The 23,211-nt window shown below is 37.9% G+C and overlaps 1 protein-coding gene across 1 annotated transcript in view; it reads left to right on the forward strand.

Annotated features, from left to right (window-relative positions):
• The first annotated feature begins 466 nt into the window (after positions 1-466).
• Positions 467-23,211, forward strand: part of LOC117343217 (protein boule-like) — a 35,031-nt gene continuing 12,286 nt past the window's right edge. The window contains exons 1-10 of the mRNA XM_033905556.1: positions 467-576; positions 4,812-4,934; positions 5,618-5,709; positions 5,982-6,039; positions 6,627-6,686; positions 8,392-8,413; positions 13,801-13,928; positions 15,411-15,488; positions 16,405-16,455; positions 17,352-17,501. Coding sequence (XP_033761447.1) covers positions 574-576; positions 4,812-4,934; positions 5,618-5,709; positions 5,982-6,039; positions 6,627-6,686; positions 8,392-8,413; positions 13,801-13,928; positions 15,411-15,488; positions 16,405-16,455; positions 17,352-17,501 — 765 coding nt within the window. The 5' untranslated portion in view covers positions 467-573. The remainder of the gene's footprint in view (positions 577-4,811; positions 4,935-5,617; positions 5,710-5,981; positions 6,040-6,626; positions 6,687-8,391; positions 8,414-13,800; positions 13,929-15,410; positions 15,489-16,404; positions 16,456-17,351; positions 17,502-23,211) is intronic.

Consider the following 23,211-nt stretch of genomic DNA (forward strand, 5'->3'; position numbering starts at 1 on the left):
CATAAGAGAACTTTGTCTGTGACCAAAAGACGAGTGTTTATTATTACCATAAATCCCCCGCCCCGTCCCCTTTTTTTGGACTACAGGTAGATCGTGTGGCTACTACCTGTACCGTGGGACGGAGAAAAAAAATCGCGCACACATACACACCGGCTAACGGGTTAGCAAGCATATTGCGTCATAAGCAAGTAAACTCTGCGGGCGGGAAATCGTCTACTATTCGCAACTGGAGTAAAGACAGACGGTTCCATTTTCTCACTTACCCCTCGAGCAAATAGGTTGAACAAGCATCATCTTGGCGCGAGACTACGGGTAAATAGTTGCTAAAATTTCGATAATTTGATTTAATTTGATAACATATAATTATACATTTACGAAAAAAATATGTTACTTGTAATCGTGTCCACTTAATGCTAACATATTATCTACGAAACTTTGGGAATGTGACCTTCTCCACCTCTGTGAATAATCGTATCGCCTTACGAGAAAACTTTCGGCTGCAGTCTTCATCAGCGGAGATTGTTTTTGCTGCCCGAAGTACAGGGAACGGTCCGAAGACGATTTTGCAACAAAATGGTATGTATTTCAACAATTGAAAGTGTAATATGATTCTATGAACACTACTACGAAACTTCGATGGTGGTCTTCTTTCACTAAGTTTTTCAGGAACATTAACAGCGTAAAAACATGGATGTCATAAGTGGCGTGCACTGTCAATGTGCACTGCCATTGGCATCTCTCAGATGATAGGAAGAGTCTCGCAGATCAGTTTCCCTGTGGTTGTTGCTAAATTTAGCGTTGTGTGCCATCCAGAATCTCGCATTTCACTAATCTGATCGTCAAAGCTGTACTGAACGCTGTTCTAGTAATCATGTTTGGGAACGGAGAAAATAATCGTAAAAGATTCTTCGTTTTCACTTAAGATGATTTGATATCTTGCTGTTTTGCCTGTGTAAGAAGCTTACTTATGTTTATTTAGCATCAAAACAATAGATCAAGCTGATAAAATTTAAATATGGTCTTGGATACCATGTCTGAGTACTGTAAGTTTTCTGAAGAAGGTATTTATATCTAAAGACCCTATTGTAGACCCAATAAGTTTCCATTAAGCTTAGATAGTTTCAATATGATGTAATGTTATTGATAAATTCCTAATGGGAGTTCCCTATAAAACAGAGTCGTCAACCCACAAGAAACTTGATCATGATTAATTACCTATGTTAAGCATGATAATCTTTCAGCTATTTGTTGAAAAAGAACTCATTCCTGTATTGTTGTAGTCTATTATAACTTCAAAATTTTCCATAAGAAAACATTCTAAAAATTTTAATTGAGAATTGAAATTTCCAATAGAAAACATCAAGTGTTGGTTAAATTTCCCCCCCCAAGCTATTTTGCATAGATTTGAACATAATATACATACTGAAATCATAAAAAATGCCAGAAAATTGCCCAATTTATTTTTTATTTTCATCATAATTTTAATAGCATGTCAATAGAATATCAAAATTAATTTTAAGAAGATAGCATAGAATACTGCTGTTGGCAAAATTGAGTTTCCATATTTTGAAGATTTTAATTCTATTATCGTAGTCAAAACTTTTTTTTTTCAATCGGTTTCCAGCATTATATGAGGAAACTAGATTTCTTTTGTAACTCACAAAATTCCATTAAAATCTCTGTAATAATGAAGTCTGTCAGGGATTTGTTGTCTGTTGGGTTGTTACTGTCAAATAAAAAATTGAAAATAAAAATGGTTTAGAATAGTAAAATTCAACAAATCAAACATGATGAGCTAGAATGAATTGACTATAAGACCTTATTACTGTAAATACTCTTTAAAACACCTTTCCACAGCCGTTAAGCCTTTTTGATATACCGATTGTAGCAGAGAGCATGATTAGTTAAATTTAAATCATTGCCTCCACTAGTGATCGAACCTGGGACCTTTCGCTTGCAAGTCTGTTCAGCCTGTTTGATATATACTGATAATAAGAGAATTTAATTTGAGCATTTGAAAGCACAAGTAGACTAGACACTGGTTGTCAATAAGACAACCGATATGAAATTATGTAGGTAATATATGTTAAGAATTGTAGGGGCTTTTTCAGTATTTATCCAATTCAAATGTAATTGCTGTATATTGCTTAATTTGACAGTGAATTAATGTGGGAGAAATAAAATTAAGTAAACTGTCCAGGAATTTTGGGGATGGGATTCTGTCCTGAAATTGTGAAAATTTGTTGGTTTTTTTTTTCAAAATGGTGGAAAGTAATCTTTTAACCCTTATCATGCTTACCGCGACAAATGTTGCGGCGCCAACCCACCGTCTTGCTTGCTTATCGCGACATTTGTTGCTTTTCGATGTGCGTGTTTTACCATCCGAAAATAGATACGAGAATACCCCAATTAGCTGCGAGTCTAATACGGAATGATGTCATACCTTCCCAAAATGCCTTTGTGGTAAATCTGTGTAATTTGATTGGCTGATAAAAATACTATAGGGGATTTCTTTCACTGACACAAACTTGGTTACAAAATGTCGGACGACGACTCTGCATTTGCTCATGAGGAAGAGAGGGATGCTTTCCTCCGAGAATATTTTGCAGAATCAGATGATTCATAAGAATTCGAAGGGTTTGATGATATTTCTTTTGATAATGTTCAAATTCATAGACAAATTCAAATAGATCAATGTGTAAAAGACAGAGAATTTGACGACAATTGCTCCTTTCTAGGTACGCCGGGATCAAGTTCGATCTTGATGACAATATGGAAGCTGTTGACTTTTTTACATTGTTTTTTACGAAAGATTTTGTGGAAATTATTGTGACAGAAACCCCAGAAACGACTCGGCGCAAATCGCGAGAACCTGCCCCTCCACCCCACACACACAGTCGAATGAAGATAACGAAAGTGATGACTGATTAGGTACATGCATGTTCATCTAAATGAAGTAAATATGTAAAAGAAAAGTCACGAACTGGTGATAAAATTCTTTATTTTTGCTGTAAAAAATACAAACCTTTTGTATCTTTCTAATGTAATGGATTTTGATACACATGAATGATATGTTACATGTTTTATATAAATAATAAAAAAACATCTGTATCTCACCTGTTTACACCTGAAACTTAACGAACCTTGAGTAAATTATATTTCCAACTACTTAAACATAAAGAGGAGGTCATAACCTTTAAAAAAAGTATATGGTTTATCTAGTTTACCCTGAAAATGAATTCACAGTACTAAAATGAAAACCAAAGACACTTTTTACTGTTTTTCACTGTTTTATTCAGCACTGGGGACAAAGGGAAGTAATAATGTGATAAGCATGATAAGGGCATGAAATCATCAATGAGCCACACGTTTTGACATTTTTTATTCAATTTGAAAAATAAGAAAATTTTTGAAACCTGCAAATAAATACATGTTCATGTTTTGATAAACTGAAATATCTGGCAAATATAAAAGTTGACCCATTCGGAAAAAAACTTGGAAACATTGATAAAAATGTATTGAAATTCCCAACATGTGGTCATTATTAGGTAAAAGGAACAGGTTGGTCTGGCTTGTACGTGTTGGTCTCTGTTACTCAGCTGATGGAAGAAGAAAAAGTTTAGTAAATGTTTTATTGTAATTTTACCTGTTTCAGGTTGCTAATCCCAGTGTAAGGAGAAAATAAAATAAATGTTTTCATGTTCCCAAGAAATGTTGCATCAAACATATGAACTTTGCAAGTTATAGCAATACTAATTTGAAACTTGAAAGAATAGTGAAATTAGGCCTATCTAATTGTCTGATGATCTGAATGGTAGCCTGGCTACTATCAAGAGCAAAAACACATATATGTTTGGTGGTGGTGCCATTGTATTATAAAACTGCATGTTCATACACAAATTTGACTGAACTGATATGTGATGACAACAGTCAAGGTATTGATATTCAAATGTAGTTGAAATCATCAATGAGCCACACATTTTATATTTGTGACACTGCCATTTAGGGCATTTTGACTTGTCATTTTTAAGTAAATTTAAATGACAAAAAAATAAGTTTGTATCATATAAGAATAAATTGAGCCGATACCAATGCATATACATATCTATCATTTAAAATCATATGAAATTTGTATGCAAAAGGGTGGAATTGGATTATATTTATTTTGATAACAGGAAATTTACATTGTGGCATCGTGACTTTACATTGATTACAAGGTCAGTGCTTTTCTGAGTGCTGTTTTGGGACGTTGATGGGCTCCATTCCTAATTGAAATTATTTCATATCTAAGCCAATTTCCGAAAATTTACAGTTTACTCAAAAAAAAAAAATTCTCATTTCACCAATTTTCTTCCTGAAATGAGGACAAAAAGCCCAATACCAAACCAGTGAGAAAAAAAACTATGATGTCATAAAAGCAATATTGACTAAGTCACTTAATGTTTCTAAAAATAGAAACGTCGGTTCAGTATCTCAAAATATTGACCTCCTCTAGGGGTTGACACTAACTTAATCGCCTTGCCAGAACGCCAGACTGCCAGGTTTTGAAATGAGGCAGCCCAAGCCGGCAACTTTAGGTGAAGCCTCTCTTGGAGGATTTGGGGACATTACTGAAGTAAATGAAGAAAACTTTACCTGGACATTTTACATTTGACTGAAAATGTTGGCAGCTCACAGGGCTGCTGGTCTGGACATTGTGGCAGCCGGGCTACTGTTAGTGTCGATCCCTGTCCACAGGTACATGACCTTGTTTCAGCCAGTGAGGACAATTGTATTGTATCACTCCTAGTAATATTGTTGCCTCGTTTCAGTCTTCCTCAGCCGATGTGTCGCCATCCATCACCCCCTGTGGCACACCTCTCAGTGGTACACATGCCCCAAAGTACGGCACCGTCATTCCAAACCGCATCTTTGTTGGGGGTATTGCAGCAAATGTAAGTATATACTGTGGATTGGCAATAAAACTAAACAAAGCAGATTTTGCTTTTAGGTTACCCGAGTCATTTGGTCATGACTAAGTTCACGTGAATTGATCATGACCAATGTTCAACCCGTCTTCATCTCTTCTCTTCTGTCCAACACTTTAACACATATTAACATATTTATATATATTAACATTAAAATGCAATTTTAGCATTGGACCAAGGCTCAACCTATTATATTTTTAATTTGATACAGATTTGGCCCACTGAGTGAATGTAGCCAGTTGAATGTTAATTTCACTAGAGACTGATAAGGAATTTTGACTTCAATAGTCCTATGTATTCTTTGAATGGCTTAAAACACAAAATGTAGTTTAAATATAGTATCAAATATAGTTGAAACCTAGGAGTTTAAACTGAATTAGTGGCATCCCATATATCTCGTAAGGAAATAAAAATCACAAGAAAATTTACACTGGTTTTATGAAAGTAGCTCACGAACATATACTTGCCAACAGACAACTACTGCCTTGGGCCATCGCCTGATTTTTGTCTTGCCTTTCTGCAGGCCTGTAGTTACATTTATATTAAAAAAAAAAAAAATAGCCTTGTTGAATGTAACAATGCCAGATTAATCAATATGTATCACTACAATGTATGCTAACCAGCTTGTTTGGCCATGCACTTTATTGCAGACTACAGAGGCCGAATTAAAGCAATTTTTCCAGGCTTACGGAGCGGTGAAGGACTCCAAGATTATAGCTGATCGAGCTGGAGTATCCAAAGGGTAAGGTGTTCATAGTGTTTTCATTTTGATAGTCCAGCTTCATTAGGCAATGAAAAGTTCAAATCTGTTGCTTAGATTTGAAAAAAAGATTAAATAAAAGCATAGTTTGAACTGAAAAAAATGTACAGCAAAAATTACGTATAAATAATACTGTTTGATTTTGAATAATCACTTTTTTTTTTGAAAAGTTGAAGGATTTATGAATGTAATAGTTTTCTTTTTTTAAACTGAACTGTCTACAATGCCTGTAACTTTTATGCTCTTTTCATAAGGTATGGGTTTATAACATTTGAAAATCAGGAAGATGCTGAACGAATAATCAAGAAAGAGGTAAGTTTTGAAGCTAGTTTTGCATGAGTCTTTGCATCCATAGCAAAAAAAAAAAAAATCAAAAAAATCAGCAGTTCTAGATAGCTCTTTGTTAGAAGGAAACATGACTTGGGGTTGATTCCCTGATGAAATGTAAGAAGGTATGTGGTTACCTGCCCAATCTCATTTTGTCTGGGTATATTCATTCCTGTTTTCTCCTGCAGTGAGACCCCTTGTCTGTTTCATCTGTGCAATTGGATTAGTAAACCATATTTGTTATAACCTGGGTTATGAAAAATTTTCAAGAGTGGAATCAAATAAATGGAATACAAAATTTCAGACTCTTTTGGTCATTGGGTCCTAGGTTAATTTTCAAGTCTGTTGTAAATCTCAATAACTCTTGATAATCTTCAACCGTGAGTTTCCATGTTTAATAGCCAAACCATGAGTGATCACAGAAAGTCATGATTGATAAGTCAAAGTCAGGTGAAAAGACTAATCATTGGTTAATTTGATTAATCAGAACAACAATAGGGGAGAGAAATATAGTTTTGTTCACAACGTCCAAGGTTGTCTTTTTTGCATTGTTTGCCTGATTTTCATTTCAGGCCGACAACTTGGTATTTAAAGACAGAAAACTAAACATTGGGCCTGCCATCAGGAAACAGGTACAGTATTGGAAAAATATTAGATCATAACATCTCATTTTGGTGAGGAAGATCATTTTAAGATAACAAGGATTTATGGAAGCATGAAGATTTGTGCTTTTTAAGACATAAATATTGGAATCAAATTTACCAACAGTCTGAAATTGGGGCAAGAATAATTATTTTTAAATCAGCATGTCCTTTGTCCCTTTTATTGCTTTTCCATTTTTAGCTCACCTGGTCCGAGCTTATGCCATACTGTGGCGTCCGTCGTCTGTCGTCCGTCCGTAAACAATTGACTTCTTCTTCATAACCGCTGATCAGAATTTGAACAAATTTGGTCAGAAGCATCCCTATGGGTAGGGGACTCAAAATTGTACAAATGATGGGGCTGAGGGGCGGGGCCAAAAGGGGTCAATCTGGCTATATTGATATAAAACGACTTCTTCTCTGAAACCGAGCAAAGGATATTGCTCCTATTTGCCTGGAAGCATCACTATGGGGTGGGGATTCAAAATTGTACAAATGGTGGTGCTGACCCCCTAGGGGCCTGAGGGGCGGGGCCAAAATGGGTCAATATAGCTATATTGATATTAACGACTTCTTCTCTGGAACCGAGCAATGGATATCACTCATATTTGCCTGGTAGCCTAGGGGCCTGAGGGGCAGGGCCAAAATGGGTCAATATAGCTATATTGATAATACCGACTTCTTCTCTGAAACCGAGCAATGGATATTGCTCATATTTGCCTGGTAGCAACACTATGGGGTGGGGATTCAAAATTGTACAAATGGTGTGGCTGACTCCCAAGGGGCCTGAGGGGCGGGGCCAAGAGGGGTCAATTTGGCTAAAGTGATATAAACAACTTCTTCTCTGAAACTAAGCAATGGATATCGCTCATATTTGCCTGGTAGCAGCCCCCTAGGGTAGGGATTCAAAATTGTACAAATGACAGGGCTGACCCCAGGGGACCTAAGAGGCGGGGCCAAAAGGGGTTATTTTGGCAGAATTGATATAAACAACTTTTTCTCTGAAACTAAGCTATGGATATCTTTAATATGTGACTGGTAGCATTCCCTTGGGTTAAGGATTCAAAATTGTACAAATGATGGGGCCGACCCCCTTGAGGCTGAGGGGCTGGACCAAAAGGGGTCAATTTGGCTAAATTGATATGAACAACTTCTCTGAAACGGCTCATATTTGACTATTAGCATCCTTTTGTGTAGGGATTAAAAATTTTATAAAGGAAGGAACTGACCCCCCGGGGTGCAGAGGGCGGGGTCAAAAGGGGTCAATTGGTTTAAACAACTTCTTTTCTGAAACTAAGCAATGGATATCACTCGCATTTGTGTGGTAGCATCCCTATGGGGTTGCGCCAAAAGTCAATTTCATTTCATGGATTAATGCATTTTTTGGCATAAAAACCTCACATACCCATATAAAATGCCTATGATATATTGACATAGCAATACCAGTGACAAATATACTTAATCATCATTCTTGTTTCATGTCTCATGAAATCCAGGTGAGCGATACCTTGTTATTAGTCTATCTACAACTACAAATTACAATGCCAAGTTAAGTAAACAATATCATAGTTGGAAAAATAAACCAGTCCTTTGCGGGTCTTATTTTTGAGGGCAAATATGTTACTTTTAAGATTTGTATAGTACTGCAGACATTTTTATAAGGTATGTTAGAGGCGCTCTTTGATTGTCATTGCAGCAGGTTCTACAAAGGTCCTTTGGTGAGTATTGTTTTTCATATATTTGATTCAGTAGAGTACCTCACCAGTCCACCCAGTCAAACATCTGTTTACGTAGAAACTAATGTAAAAATGGTAAATGTATGTACATGTGTATATGGTCCACCCTAGTATAAGGTCTTAGTGAAATCGGTGGTAATAATGTAGATGAAAGCATTGATAAGTGAAATCGGTGGTAACAATGTAGATAAAATCATTGATAAATGATGTATGACTACGAGATATCAAAATCTTGTTAGGTGAAGGTATATTGAAAGGATAGATATATAATTGTCACCCACTCTATATCTAATGCAGGGCTGTGAACATATCTCCTGATCAAGTCACAGGACTATCGGTATTTAGTTTGTACTAAATGGTACAATATTTTTTTTGTGTTAGAAGGTTTTTTTTTGTCCTCTGGGCCCTTCCCTAACTATGGCAATGTTTATCACGTTGTTCAACATGTACTTTCTATACTTTTTTGCAGTAATTCTAACTGTTGTTTCAATCATTTCCTGCCGGGCATTTTAGGGTCTGATAATTGGACCAACTCTGGATTAAGATTATATCATATTAAAGCGAAATTCTCCAAAGTTTGCTATTTACTCCATAAATTTTCTTATCATTCTGCCAAAAGCAAGACAAAGCGGCTGCATCCCAAATGAGTGAATAAAAGCTTGCCAATTTTGATTGTAAATGAAGGTTCACCAAACAAACTGAGGCTCGTATTTCTGATAGTGTAGATATATTTCTGATGGGATGAGAGGTATAATAAAAATAATCCCAAAAAATAAAGAGATATCTTTTCACCTTGTTCAAATAAATGTTGACGGAGCCGAGTTTGTTGGAGTCATCCCTATAATCCCCAATGTAAAATATCGAGATAAGGAAGTCCATTCAAACCAGTTCTAAGGACACCATTAGATCTGAAATGAGCCTTATCAAATAAGCTTTGTAAACCCTTATAGATTGACATCACACGTGATGATTTTAAAAATACCTTTTTTCTGACCATTTTTAAACAAAATTTTCCGTTACTTGTTTTAAGCAGCTTAAAAAGCCCAAAATTTAGAAGAGCTTTACAAGGAATGCAGGAAAAAACACCTTTTGGGCCTAAATTTATAACTTTGATGACTTAGCAAAAGTTGGGAGATATGCTAAACTGAGTCAACATACGTTAATACATAATAAGGCTTATTTGTCGCATTGATACAGTGGTGTTAGTGACAAACCCCAGTCACATGGTCTAGTGATAAATGGATTGTCGTGTAGGGCTCACACTGGGGTTAAATTTTTCAGATGGAATTGCAGATCATGAACATGAAATCTTGAGTGAGCAACGTGAGGTAGCGGTTACATTGCCTGAACAGTTTAGCCTGTGGTCTGATGTTCATGTTTTCTTGTTTCAAATGCCGCACAACACACAATTAAACATTGTTTCAATTAAACGTTTTAGCATGCAGGGTGCACTATCAATTGGATTTATATATTAGACGTTTGAATTTTCCTTGTTTATTTTGTATTTTCCCCAGAAGGTTGTTGAACTGTACTGGTGTGCGATTCATTATAAACACTACAAACACCGTACACTTCAGTACGACCTCTGAAATGTCATAAAGAAAGTCATTGCAATCTTAGGGGAAAATACGAAAATGTGTTTTAGTTTCAGCTCACCACCATAACTTGTTACGAGAGGTGCATCATCCGTGCGTTGTTATAGAGTTGATATACACCCGGTATTCATTGGTTGGCTATGACGTTACTGCATAATTAATGACAAGTCTTCCATATCTAGTCCTTCTCGATGCATGAAACCGCCTCTTCAAAAACGACGGCTTCCAGGCCAACAGCCAAGTTGTGATTATTTGAAGGCCAACAGTAGATATTGCACTAATTCCATGTGACTAGGTTAAGTCGTGCTTTCGTTTCTGTGGCGGCGGGGGACGAGATGATAGCCCTGCCTACCTCCCCCATTGCTTTGCCGTAACAATTCCCTCCCATTTTAGTTTATTGTATTACTAACCTGTTTGTGTTTCGTTACTGTAACTATTCACTATCCCGTTGTCTAGCAGTTTCACCTTGAGACTGTAAACACTGTCGGTCACATGAAACCCTAATATGAACTTCTTTTTTTTTTTAAACATCAGTTCAGTTGGAGCTATAATACATCAAAAAATAATAACTGATCAATGTTTCTAGTTTTGTTTGGATTATAATTTAAAGAAACTGTGTCAAAACTAACAAAATTTAACCTTGCAGATGAGATGGCCAAAATCGTTTAAAGAGCCTTATCAATTGATAAGATACTGCCAATAGTCTGGCATTATAAAGGGTCTAGGGTTATTAAAAAAACGGTCAAATACTATGGTAGAGATCGATAGTAATTAGGTTTGTGTTGGTAAAGTAATTTAGGATAAGACAATGGGAATGAGTCCAGATGTTTTAACAAGCTGCCCACAGCCAGGTGGTCATGATTTGTGTTAATATCAAGGGTGAAGTCGGAGATGAATTGTTTTAAAAAGGTCATTCTGTCAAGTGTGGACTACTGTTATATTCAGTCAGATGCTTCAGTTGGAGACGGACAATGTCGGTCAGATGCCTCAGTTTGAGGTCGGTCACCATCAGTTAGATGCTTTAGTAGGAGGCGGTCAACATCAGTTAGATGCTTTACTAAGAGGCAGTCAATATCAGTCAGGTGCTTTACTAGGAGATGGTTCAGTCTAGCTGCGGTACCACATACCTGCGAGCAGAAAGCCTTCTGTTGCTTGATACTTGACCCATGCTTGCAATTAACTTCCATCAACTCTGCTAACCTCATATCCAACTTATTCTGTTCTGTTTTGATGCATACAAGTTTTACCCATACATTCAATAGGTCGATTACTATTATTCATTGAAACAATACATTTCCACCTTTCTTTCTGTAAAAAATAATGTGAATGTATGTATGCTTAAGGTGTCTTGGTCTTTGTATGAAACATTGAATATATGGTATGTGCTGTATCTGGCATTGGGTATAAAACAATGAGTTGAGAGTAAAGTCTGTTGTTAGTGTATGAATGTTGAGTGTAAAGTCTGTTGTTAGTGTATAAATGTGTTGAGTGTAAAGTGTGGTGTTAGTGTATAAATGTGTTGAGTGTAAAGTCTGGTGTTGTGTTACTTGTGTATGAATGTGTCGAGTGTAAAGTCTGGTGTTAGTGTATAAATGTGTTCAGTGTAAAGTCAGGTGTTAGTGTATGAATGTGTTGAGTATAAAGTCTGGTGTTAGTGTATGAATGTGTTGAGTATAAAGTCTGGTGTTAGTGTTTGAATGTGTTGAGTGTAAAGTCTGGTGTTAGTGTATGGATGTGTTGAGTGTAAAGTCAGGTGTTAGTGTATGAATGTGTTGAGTGTAAAGTCAGGTGTTAGTGTATAAATGTGTTGAGTGTAAAGTCTGGTGTTAGTGTATGAATGTGTTGAGTGTAAAGTCTTGTGTTAGTGTATGAATGTGTTGAGTGTAAAGTCTGGTGTTAGTGTATGAATGTGTTGAGTATAAAGTCTGGTGTTAGTGTATGAATGTGTTGAGTTTAAAGTCTGGTATGGTGTTAGTGTATGAATGTGTTGAGTGTAAAGTCTGGTATGGTGTTAGTGTTTGAATGTGTTGAGTTAAAAGTCTGGTGTTAGTGTATGAATGTGTTGAGTATAAAGTCTGGTGTTAGTGTATGAATGTGTTGAGTGTAAAGTCTGGTGTTAGTGTATGAATGTGTTGAGTGTAAAGTCTGGTGTTAGTGTATGAATGTGTTGAGTTTAAAGTCTGGTATGGTGTTAGTGTATGAATGTGTTGAGTGTAAAGTCTGGTATGGTGTTAGTGTTTGAATGTGTTGAGTTAAAAGTCTGGTGTTAGTGTATGAATGTGTTGAGTGTAAAGTCTGGTATGGTGTTAGTGTTTGAATGTGTTGAGTTAAAAGTCTGGTGTTAGTGTATGAATGTGTTGAGTATAAAGTCTGGTGTTAGTGTATGAATGTGTCGAGTGTAAAGTCTGGTGTTAGTGTTTGAATGTGTTGAGTTTAAAGTCTGGTGTTAGTGTATGAATGTGTTGAGTGTAAAGTCTGGTGTTAGTGTTTGAATGTGTTAAGTTTAAAATCTGGTGTTAGTGTATGAATGTGTTGAGTGTAAAGTCTGGTGTTAGTGTATGAATGTGTTGAGTTTAAAGTCTGGTATGGTGTTAGTGTATGAATGTGTCGAGTGTAAAGTCTGGTGTTAGTGTTTGAATGTGTCGAGTGTAAAGTCTGGTGTTAGTGTATGAATGTGTTGAGTGTAAAGTCTGGTGTTAGTGTATAAATGTGTTCAGTGTAAAGTCTTGTGTTAGTGTATAAATGTGTTCAGTGTAAAGTCTGGTGTTAGTGTATGAATGTGTTGAGTGTTAAGTCTGGTGTTAGTGTATAAATGTGTTCAGTGTAAAGTCTGGTGTTAGTGTATGAATGTGTTGAGTTTAAAGTCTGGTGTTAGTGTATGAATGTGTTGAGTGTAAAGTCTGGTGTTAGTGTATGAATGTGTTGAGTTTAATGTCTGGTGTTAGTGTATGAATGTGTTGAGTTTAAAGTCTGGTGTTAGTGTATGAATGTGTTGAGTTTAAAGTCTGGTGTTAGTGTATGAATGTGTTGAGTATAAAGTCTGGTGTTAGTGTATAAATGTGTTCAGTGTAAAGTCTTGTGTTAGTGTATAAATGTGTTCAGTTTAAAGTCTGGTGTTAGTGTATGAATGTGTTGAGTGTAAAGTCTGGTGTTAGTGTATAAATGTGTTGAGTGTAAAGTCTGGTGTTAGTGTATGAATGTGTTGAGTATAAAGTCAGGTGTTAGTGTATGAATGTGTTGAGTGTAAAGTCTGGTATGGTGTTAGTGTATGAATGTGTTGAGTTTAAAGTCTGGTGTTAGTGTATGAATGTGTTGAGTATAAAGTCTGGTGTTAGTGTATGAATGTGTCGAGTGTAAAGTCTGGTATGGTGTTAGTGTATGAATGTGTTGAGTTTAAAGTCTGGTGTTAGTGTATGAATGTGTTGAGTGTAAAGTCTGGTGTTAGTGTATAAATGTGTTGAGTGTAAAGTCTGGTGTTAGTGTATGAATGTGTTCAGTGTAAAGTGTGGATGTTCATTTGAATTGGTATATTTTTGTTTACATGTACTGTGGTGAGACAATTTGTCTATTGTTTGAAGTGTGAAATTTTTTGTATCATACTAAGTTTATGATTTGTTTAATAGCAAAAATGATATACTTGAAGTGTGGTCCATGATTAAGGGATGTCTTGTTTAAACTGAGAGGAATATTTTCTTTAACATTAAGTCATTTTGATTATTTGCATAAGTGTTGATGATGAAGCTAATTATATTGATCCTGTTTTACTGTTAACAGATCAGAGCATACCTACCGGGACTGTGATGTTCTCTAATGGAGTACCGTATACATATCAGAATGGAATGGCCATCTTCCATGCCCCAGAAGGAGGATACCCAATACCCCAGCCCCAAGTCAGTCCACAGGTACATAAACCAGGGTTTATTACCCAATACCCCAGCCCCAAGTCAGTCCACAGGTACATAAACCAGGGTTTATTACCCAATACCCCAGCCCCAAGTCAGTCCACAGGTACATAAACCAGGGTTTATTACCCAATACCCCAGCCCCAAGTCAGTCCACAGGTACATAAACCAGGGTTTATTACCCAATACCCCAGCCCCAAGTCAGTCCACAGGTACATTAACCAGGGTTTATTACCCAATACCCCAGCCCCAAGTCAGTCCACAGGTACATAAACCAGGGTTTATTACCCAATACCCCAGCCCCAAGTCAGTCCACAGGTACATAAACCAGGGTTTATTACCCAATACCCCAGCCCCAAGTCAGTCCACAGGTACATTAACCAGGGTTTATTACCCAATACCCCAGCCCCAAGTCAGTCCACAGGTACATAAACCAGGGTTTATTACCCAATACCCCAGCCCCAAGTCAGTCCACAGGTACATAAACCAGGGTTTATTACCCAATACCCCAGCCCAAGTCAGTCCACAGGTACATAAACCAGGGTTTATTACCCAATACCCCAGCCCCAAGTCAGTCCACAGGTACATAAACCAGGGTTTATTACCCAATACCCCAGCCCCAAGTCGGTCCACATATGCAGCATATATGTCAACCTTGCAGCGGAGAAATTTCAATAAACTGGCTTTATTTCACTTTGTGTTCCGAGATGCAATTTGAAGAATTTTTTTGTGCTGTCTACTTTAGGCAATGAGTTGGGTGTTATGTTATCTTGTCAGGGTTATGAAATTGCATTGAGACGGGACATTTAATTCAATTGGCCACATTTTGTGAGAACATTTGATGCATTAATGATAATCCAAGTCACAAGTTACATAAAGCTAGCAACAGATCCAGAGCTATTATTGTCCTTCTTGCTTGTCCAAACATGTACATAGTATACGCAATGGATGAACATCCAAAGTTTTCAAGCACTCTAGCGGCTGCATTCCTTGAGTGATTTTGGTCAAATTTCACACAATTACAAAGGGACTATATTATTTTAGACAAGTTTGAGTTTCAGACTTGAAAGATCAAGATCATCAAATGTTACTGTTTTTGTGGATGAAAATGATGGGACAACAGATGGACTGCACCATATCATGCTGTCTATTTGTCCATTTGTTGTCCGTCATCTGTCATCCATAGGTCAACAATTTCTTAAAACAACTTAATAACTTCTGACTGTAAAATGACTTGATTTGACTGGAAGCATCCCCTGGTGGTGAGGATTAAAAACAGTACAAATAGTAGGGCTGGCATTGACAGCATGGACCATGGTGAAGGTTGGGAGGAAGAATCTGATGAATGTTAGGGCTTTAGTACCAAGATCCAAATAAAATATCTACACAACAGTGGGCTCGCAGGATTGTTACGCAGGAACCAATGAAAACCGTCATAACATCCAAACACCTTGTAATTAATGTTAAGAACTTCTTTTACAGCAGCCTGCTTACTCGACTGTGATGGTTCCACAGACGCCCACCATGTATGTGGCACCTCAGTACTCCGCCTACCAACCGGTCAGTAGTATACATAAATCTCTTCTCTTACTCCAACTCTATTTTCAAACCTCACTTCTACTTCAATTGTATCTGGTCAACTTTAAACTAATCATGACCTTAAGTTATTGTTGAAAACCATAACTCCTGAACAAATCCAGGCAGTCTTGACATTGAGTTGTTCAAAATCTGAACAATTGACAATCGATCCCAGTTTTTGACCGGGTATACACTTAAATTCATGTGTTGTCTAAACTACATCATACAATTTCTTGGAAAAGGTACTAAACTTAATCGACTCAAGAACAAAATAACTTACTTTGAATGTATAAAGTGCATACTTTTGATGCATAATATAGTATGTCTTGATAAAATGACTTATTTCAGTTTCAAGATATTTTTTTGAACATTGAATTTGAAAGATTTATTAAATTATTTAACCATTGATAATTAACAATATTGCATTAACAAGAATTATTACAAAATTGATAGGACTTAAATCAAAACATGCACATTTCACAAATATTTTCTGTAGATATTTTCAAAATGAATGTTTACTCTGCATGAGCTGTTTTGTTTTGATCTAACTTTTGTTGAAAATAACAGTATAATATGCGAGTAACATTGCCAGGAAGGCCTTGTGGTTATTTGTGTTCTGTTGTAGACTGATCATTCTGTATGCTGTTAAGACCACTTGGCCTCATTCCAATAATTGATATCACATTTTCAGTAAAAAACCTCTATCAAAGAAGCGATGTCTTTCTAGTAGTAATGATGATATTTGTATATATACCGTATCTCATAAAAATTATAATTTTTATAGATGACCTTTCCCATTTTTCTACATTTTTACATGTTCTACTCAAGGCCCCTATCATCTCTGATTGCTTTAGCAGATGGCCACTTTCTAATTATATGTAAATAATTTGTTTTGCAGACGACCCCTCAATGGACCACAGCTGCTAATCCTTGGAGATGGGCCCCACAGGTACAGTTGCAGCAAGCTTCACATTATTCCTTATCAGATAGATCTGAAGAAGCTGAATTGATGTTTTGTTCCCTCTTCACCCTCAAAAAAAGTTAACTGATTATACTTATTTGTTGAAAAGATTAGTCCTTGTCTGGACAACTTCTCTCCCTATTCTCCCAACTTTTCATCTGAGTACTAAAATACATAACAATTTAAAATATATAATTTTCCCCAGAAAAACAAGTTAATAAAACAGATGACATATGGCTACACAAAGCTAAGGCCAAATCAAAATATATCTCGATGATTGACATCACCAAACCCATCTTACATGAGCATTCCTACATCACCAAACCCATCTTACATGAGCTTACAAACCTACAAAGTGCGTAACATACCAGTTTTGGCTGATATTTGCATGAACATTTGCAAAGTTGCAACTGAACCCAGGACCACTTATTTACTGTATAGTTCAAAGCACAACCAATCAAGCCACCAAGGAGCAATTCCTCAGTAGTATACTTACTAGTTCAGTGTTATCCACAATCATTCCAGGCGTAGCTACATGAGTATAACATAGGGTCCAGGGTAACATATTGTGTTTTGGTCAGGACCATTTCTAATTCACTGAGACAAAGTCCATTGGAGCTATTGCTATACCCCTGGCATCAGCTTTGGCCGCAGATAGGTTAAATTTTTATAAAATAGTGTTTTGTCAATATTTATGAGGATACAGCTTGGTCCCTCAGTAAGACTTCTCGCGGTCTTCCATCCGGGCCAACAAGCGTGATTAATAAAAGTTGATATATCTTGTTTTGCAATTGTTGTAAAGGAAATAAAGTTTACATTTATGCTTACAGCTTGGTTATTTGTATATAAATGTAAATTGATGTATCTTTGATATGTTGTTGCAGCAAAGTCCAGGTCAAACAATAGGGGGAAGTCCCAGTTACATATACGCAGCAATGCACGCCTCGCCAGAACTGATGTATGCCCAGCCGCCACCACAGGCTTATCAACCAGGAGACATGACAGATACTATGCTTGAGGGTCCCCCCCTGGAGGTAATAAACCCCTTCCTATAGACATTCCATTGTTACCAACAAATGTAAAGAAGAGTACCCTCCCCTGTTCTTCCGCATCAGGAGTACTGTTGCACTACAAACTCCAGTCAAGGCTTGGGTATGCTGGTTCTATTACCAGTGTGTTATAGCTTTGTTACAGTGTCGGTACCTGATCAGTGGGGGAGAACAGGAAGCAACATTACACGACATCCTGGGTTCACTGGCGTAAATATAGAGCATGGTAATACCTGCTCTGAATATCGGCTGGATATTTGCTGAGGTTGTCGTTAATATTATGTGAAGGGAAAGCATGCTTATCTCGAACATAATCTTCTTGTGTAATATGGTCATAACACAAGTATTGTGTTTATGACAAGACATGTATCCTATACAGGGTGTGAGCTTAGCATCTTGTCCATGTCTACAGATGTACACATTTTACTATATTGATGTGGCTTATTTCACCACTTGTGGTTACCATTATTTGTTCTTCTCATTTTCTTTAGGAACTAAGTGTTCTTTTGTGAGAATTTCAAGTAAATTGTTATTTCATCATGTGCATGTTTTGAGAATTACTACATTGTCATTTTGCAAACGATTCACCAGAGATCATGTGAAAAACGATGCAACACTACATTCTACATTCTAAATGACATTGCTGTACCCTCAAAACTTGCACCCAAGTTGTCATTGACTGGTGTTAAGGTACATTTCAGTTTCTGGTGTGTCTCTACTGTATAGTGTATAAACTGTAATATAATACTCTCTGTAGATCCGAAGTCTGTCTGGTCACAGGAAGATAGGTAGAAATTTATTCCAAATATATTTCATGATTGTCGCAGAGTGCTGATATTTTCTATAAGTATGAAACAGGATTAAAAAATATTCTGCCATTAAATAGTACTGAATTTTTTGGAAACGTATAACTTGACACAATTCTGTACCAAAATACCATCCCTTAATCTACATCTGAATGACATATCTTGTGACTTCAAAGTGTTAAATTGTTCGTTTGTTGGGTTAATAACCTTGAGAACAGTCCGGGTAATTTTGAAATGAGTGATTGTTGTAGCTGGTTGGCATGCATCTTACTGGATAACATCAGGTCTGTTGGCCTGTCGCTTGCTATCCAGAGCAATTGAGTAGTGTGCCATGCACAAGACACTAGTACAATATATGCTTTATATGAAAATGGAATACATTGTCAGACCAAAACATAATTAAGTACTTGGTTTGCAGACTAGCTGTCAGCATTTCTATCTTGAATGAACAATCAGAGAAATATGTCTGAATCTTATTGGCCAGAAATTAAAATCATAATTTTGATCATCTGTTAACCTGTATAGATCACCTTGCATTCCTCTTAAATGTGATTTGTCAGCTTCAGATTTTAGCGATGTTTGATTCAGTAATAAGACTTGATTCAGGAAGTCCTGATAAACAATTGTCTGTGAAGTTAAACATTCAATTTATTGAATATTTTATGCCAGTTCTGCTAGACAGTGGAACATTTTATTGTTTCTGTGACTAGACAGACCCTAAATTGAAGTGGTATTTTCAATTGTTTCTGCGAAGTGTTCTGGAAATGCTCATTTAGGGTGGGTAGGGCAATGCATGTGTATGGTGGGTTTGGTGATGTGGGAATGCTCATGTAGGTTTGGTGATATGGGAATGTGGGAATGCTTGTGAAGGAAGGGTTTGGTGATGTGGGAATGCCAATGTAGGAAGGGTTTGGTGATGTGGGAATGTGGGAATGCTCGTGAAGGAAGGGTTTGGTGATGTGGTAATGTGGGAATGCTCGTGAAGGAAGGGTGTGGTGATGTGGGAATGCTCGTGAAGGAAGGGTGTGGTGATGTGGGAATGCTAATGTAGGAAGGGTTTGGTGATGTGGGAATGCTAATGTAGGAAGGGTTTGGTGATGTGGGATTGCTAATGTAGGAAGGGTTTGGTGATGTGGGAATGCTCGTGAAGGAAGGGTTTGGTGATGTGGGAATGCTCGTGTAGGAAGGGTTTGGTGATGTGGGATTGCTAATGTAGGAAGGGTTTGGTGATGTGGGATTGCTAATGTAGGAAGGGTTTGGTGATGTGGGAATGCTAATGTAGGAAGGGTTTGGTGATGTGGGAATGCTCGTGAAGGAAGGGTTTGGTGATGTGGGAATGCTCGTGTAGGAAGGGTTTGGTGATGTGGGATTGCTAATGTAGGAAGGGTTTGGTGATGTGGGAATGCTAATGTAGGAAGGGTTTGGTGATGTGGGAATGCTAATGTAGGTTTGGTGATGTGGGAATGTGGGAATGCTCATGTAGGTTTGGTGATGTGGGAATGTCGGAATGCTCGTGAAGGAAGGGTTTGGTGATGTGGGAATGCTAATGTAGGAAGGGTTTGGTGATGTGGGAATGCTAATGTAGGAAGGGTTTGGTGATGTGGGAATGCTCATGTAGGTTTGGTGATGTGGGAATGCTCGTGAAGGAAGGGTTTGGTTGTGTGAGAATGCTCATGTAGGTTTGGTGATATGGGAATGTGGGAATGCTCGTGAAGGAAGGGTTTGGTGATGTGGGAATGCTAATGTAGGAAGGGTTTGGTGATGTGGGAATGTGGGAATGCTCGTGAAGGAAGGGTTTGGTGATGTGGTAATGTGGGAATGCTCGTGAAGGAAGGGTTTGGTGATGTGGGAATGCTCGTGTAGGAAGGGTTTGGTGATGTGGGATTGCTAATGTAGGAAGGGTTTGGTGATGTGGGATTGCTAATGTAGGAAGGGTTTGGTGATGTGGGAATGCTAATGTAGGTTTGGTGATGTGGGAATGTGGGAATGCTCATGTAGGTTTGGTGATGTGGGAATGTCGGAATGCTCGTGAAGGAAGGGTTTGGTGATGTGGGAATGCTAATGTAGGAAGGGTTTGGTGATGTGGGAATGCTAATGTAGGAAGGGTTTGGTGATGTGGGAATGCTCATGTAGGTTTGGTGATGTGGGAATGCTCGTGAAGGAAGGGTTTGGTTGTGTGAGAATGCTCATGTAGGTTTGGTGATATGGGAATGTGGGAATGCTCGTGAAGGAAGGGTTTGGTGATGTGGGAATGCTAATGTAGGTTTGGTGATGTGGGAATGCTAATGTAGGAAGGGTTTGGTGATGTGGGAATGTGGGAATGCTCGTGAAGGAAGGGTTTGGTGATGTGGTAATGTGGGAATGCTCGTGAAGGAAGGGTTTGGTGATGTGGGAATGCTCGTGAAGGAAGGGTGTGGTGATGTGGGAATGCTAATGTAGGAAGGGTTTGGTGATGTGGGAATGCTAATGTAGGAAGGGTTTGGTGATGTGGGATTGCTAATGTAGGAAGGGTTTGGTGATGTGGGAATGCTTGTGAAGGAAGGGTTTGGTGATGTGGGAATGCTCGTGTAGGAAGGGTTTGGTGATGTGGGATTGCTAATGTAGGAAGGGTTTGGTGATGTGGGATTGCTAATGTAGGAAGGGTTTGGTGATGTGGGAATGCTAATGTAGGAAGGGTTTGGTGATGTGGGAATGCTCGTGAAGGAAGGGTTTGGTGATGTGGGAATGCTCGTGTAGGAAGGGTTTGGTGATGTGGGATTGCTAATGTAGGAAGGGTTTGGTGATGTGGGATTGCTAATGTAGGAAGGGTTTGGTGATGTGGGAATGCTAATGTAGGTTTGGTGATGTGGGAATGTGGGAATGCTCATGTAGGTTTGGTGATGTGGGAATGTCGGAATGCTCGTGAAGGAAGGGTTGGAATGCTCGTGAAGGAAGGGTTTGGTGATGTGGGAATGCTAATGTAGGAAGGGTTTGGTGATGTGGGAATGCTAATGTAGGAAGGGTTTGGTGATGTGGGAATGCTCATGTAGGTTTGGTGATGTGGGAATGCTCGTGAAGGAAGGGTTTGGTTGTGTGAGAATGCTCATGTAGGTTTGGGAATGTGGGAATGCTCGTGAAGGAAGGGTTTGGTGATGTGGGAATGCTAATGTAGGAAGGGTTTGGTGATGTGGGAATGCTCGTGTAGGAAGGGTTTGGTGATGTGGGAATGCTCGTGTAGGAAGGGTTTGGTGATGTGGGAATGCTCGTGTAGGAAGGGTTTGGTGATGTGGGAATGCTCGTGTAGGTTTGGGAATGTGGGAATGCTCATGTAGGTTTGGTGATGTGGGAATGCTCATTTAGGGTGGGTTTGGTAATTTGGGAATGCTAATGTAGGTTTGGTGATGTGGGAATGTTCATGTAGGTTTGGTGATGTGGGAATGTTCATGTAGGTTTGGTGATGTGGGAATGCTCATTTAGGGTGGGTTTTGTGATGTGTGTGGGAATGTGGGAATACTCACATAAGGTGGGTTTGATGATGTGGGAATGAAGGAATGCTCATGGAGGGTGGGTTTAATGATATGGGATTGCTAATGTAGGTTGGGTTTGATGATATGGGAATGCTAATGTAGGATGGGTTTTGGTGATGTGGGAACGCTCATGTAAGATGGGTTTGGTGATGTGGGAACGCTCATGTAAGATGGGTTTGGTGATGTGAATCATTGATCATGAGATATATTTTGATTTGGCCTTAGCTTTGTGTAGCCATATGTCATCTGTTTTGTTAACTCGTTTTTGTGGGGAAAATTATATATTTTAAATTGTTATGTATTTGTTTTGTTTTTAATTTATTTGACTCCATTTCTGTGTGTATATATGAAGTACTTTTGTAAAGATTTGTTTATTTACATTATTTATACCCTGGTATAAATCTTCCTGGCATCATGTCGTGATTGTGTATATCAATCTACAGTATCTTAATGTGAATGGAATATTTAAATGGTATAATGACAAGTTGTACACAACATTCGTATGCATTGAAATTAATGTGTCAAAGATCTTGTCCTTGGTGTCATGGATGTCGTAGTCCTGGATAACTCCTGATTAGGTTATGTCAAGGTTTGGATCTGTAGATCTTCAAACACGGGCAATGTTTATTGAAATGATTCACAATTGTGTTGGGTTATGCATGCATACGTCGGGAGATCATTTGACTTTCTTGCATTTTGGATTGCATGGCTGCAGGATTTTTTGCTCCATTATGAAAACTATCATGCATGTGGTAAAGATGTGAAAATAGTATTCTTTGTGGTGCATGTCTGGAAAAATGAGCTTTTAAAGCAATGTCATGAGAGACATGTTAGTTTGATGCTGAATTATTTGTCTCCGTTTACACAAGGTTTGATCGAAATTCTTGTTGGTGAAAGTTACTTTAATGATGACTTTTTATGCATGGTTTTTATTGTGTGAAAACTTTCAACTAGTATATCACAATGTCTAGTAATTGGGTCTTTCTCAGCTATTTAGATTTTTTTTTCAAAATTTATTTAATATTGGTAAAATTTGATAATTCTTCAAAATCCTTCTGAAGAAATGTAGACTTATCTATCCCATATTCACTGCCATATCTATATGAGCTATACAGGCCTTCTGGGCCTCTTTTGATTATTAGGTAAGCCAGAAGTGGTGCCTATTACCTTGACATTACACTTCAGAGTATTCAACATGGGTTCCTTGTCGCCAGTTTCTCGACCTGTGCATGTGCAGTTGACAGCAGACTGTCCACATTTTCCCTGCTGTGGTGTACATATACTGCAAATAATGACAGAGTACACATAACTTGGTGTCGGGTGAATTCTAGCACGGCATACGTGTCTGTTAACACATTTTGTGGTTCCTCTACAGTAGTACTG

Source organism: Pecten maximus, chromosome 15, assembly GCF_902652985.1.
Source record: "Pecten maximus chromosome 15, xPecMax1.1, whole genome shotgun sequence".
Classification (NCBI taxonomy): Eukaryota; Metazoa; Mollusca; class Bivalvia; order Pectinida; family Pectinidae; genus Pecten; species Pecten maximus.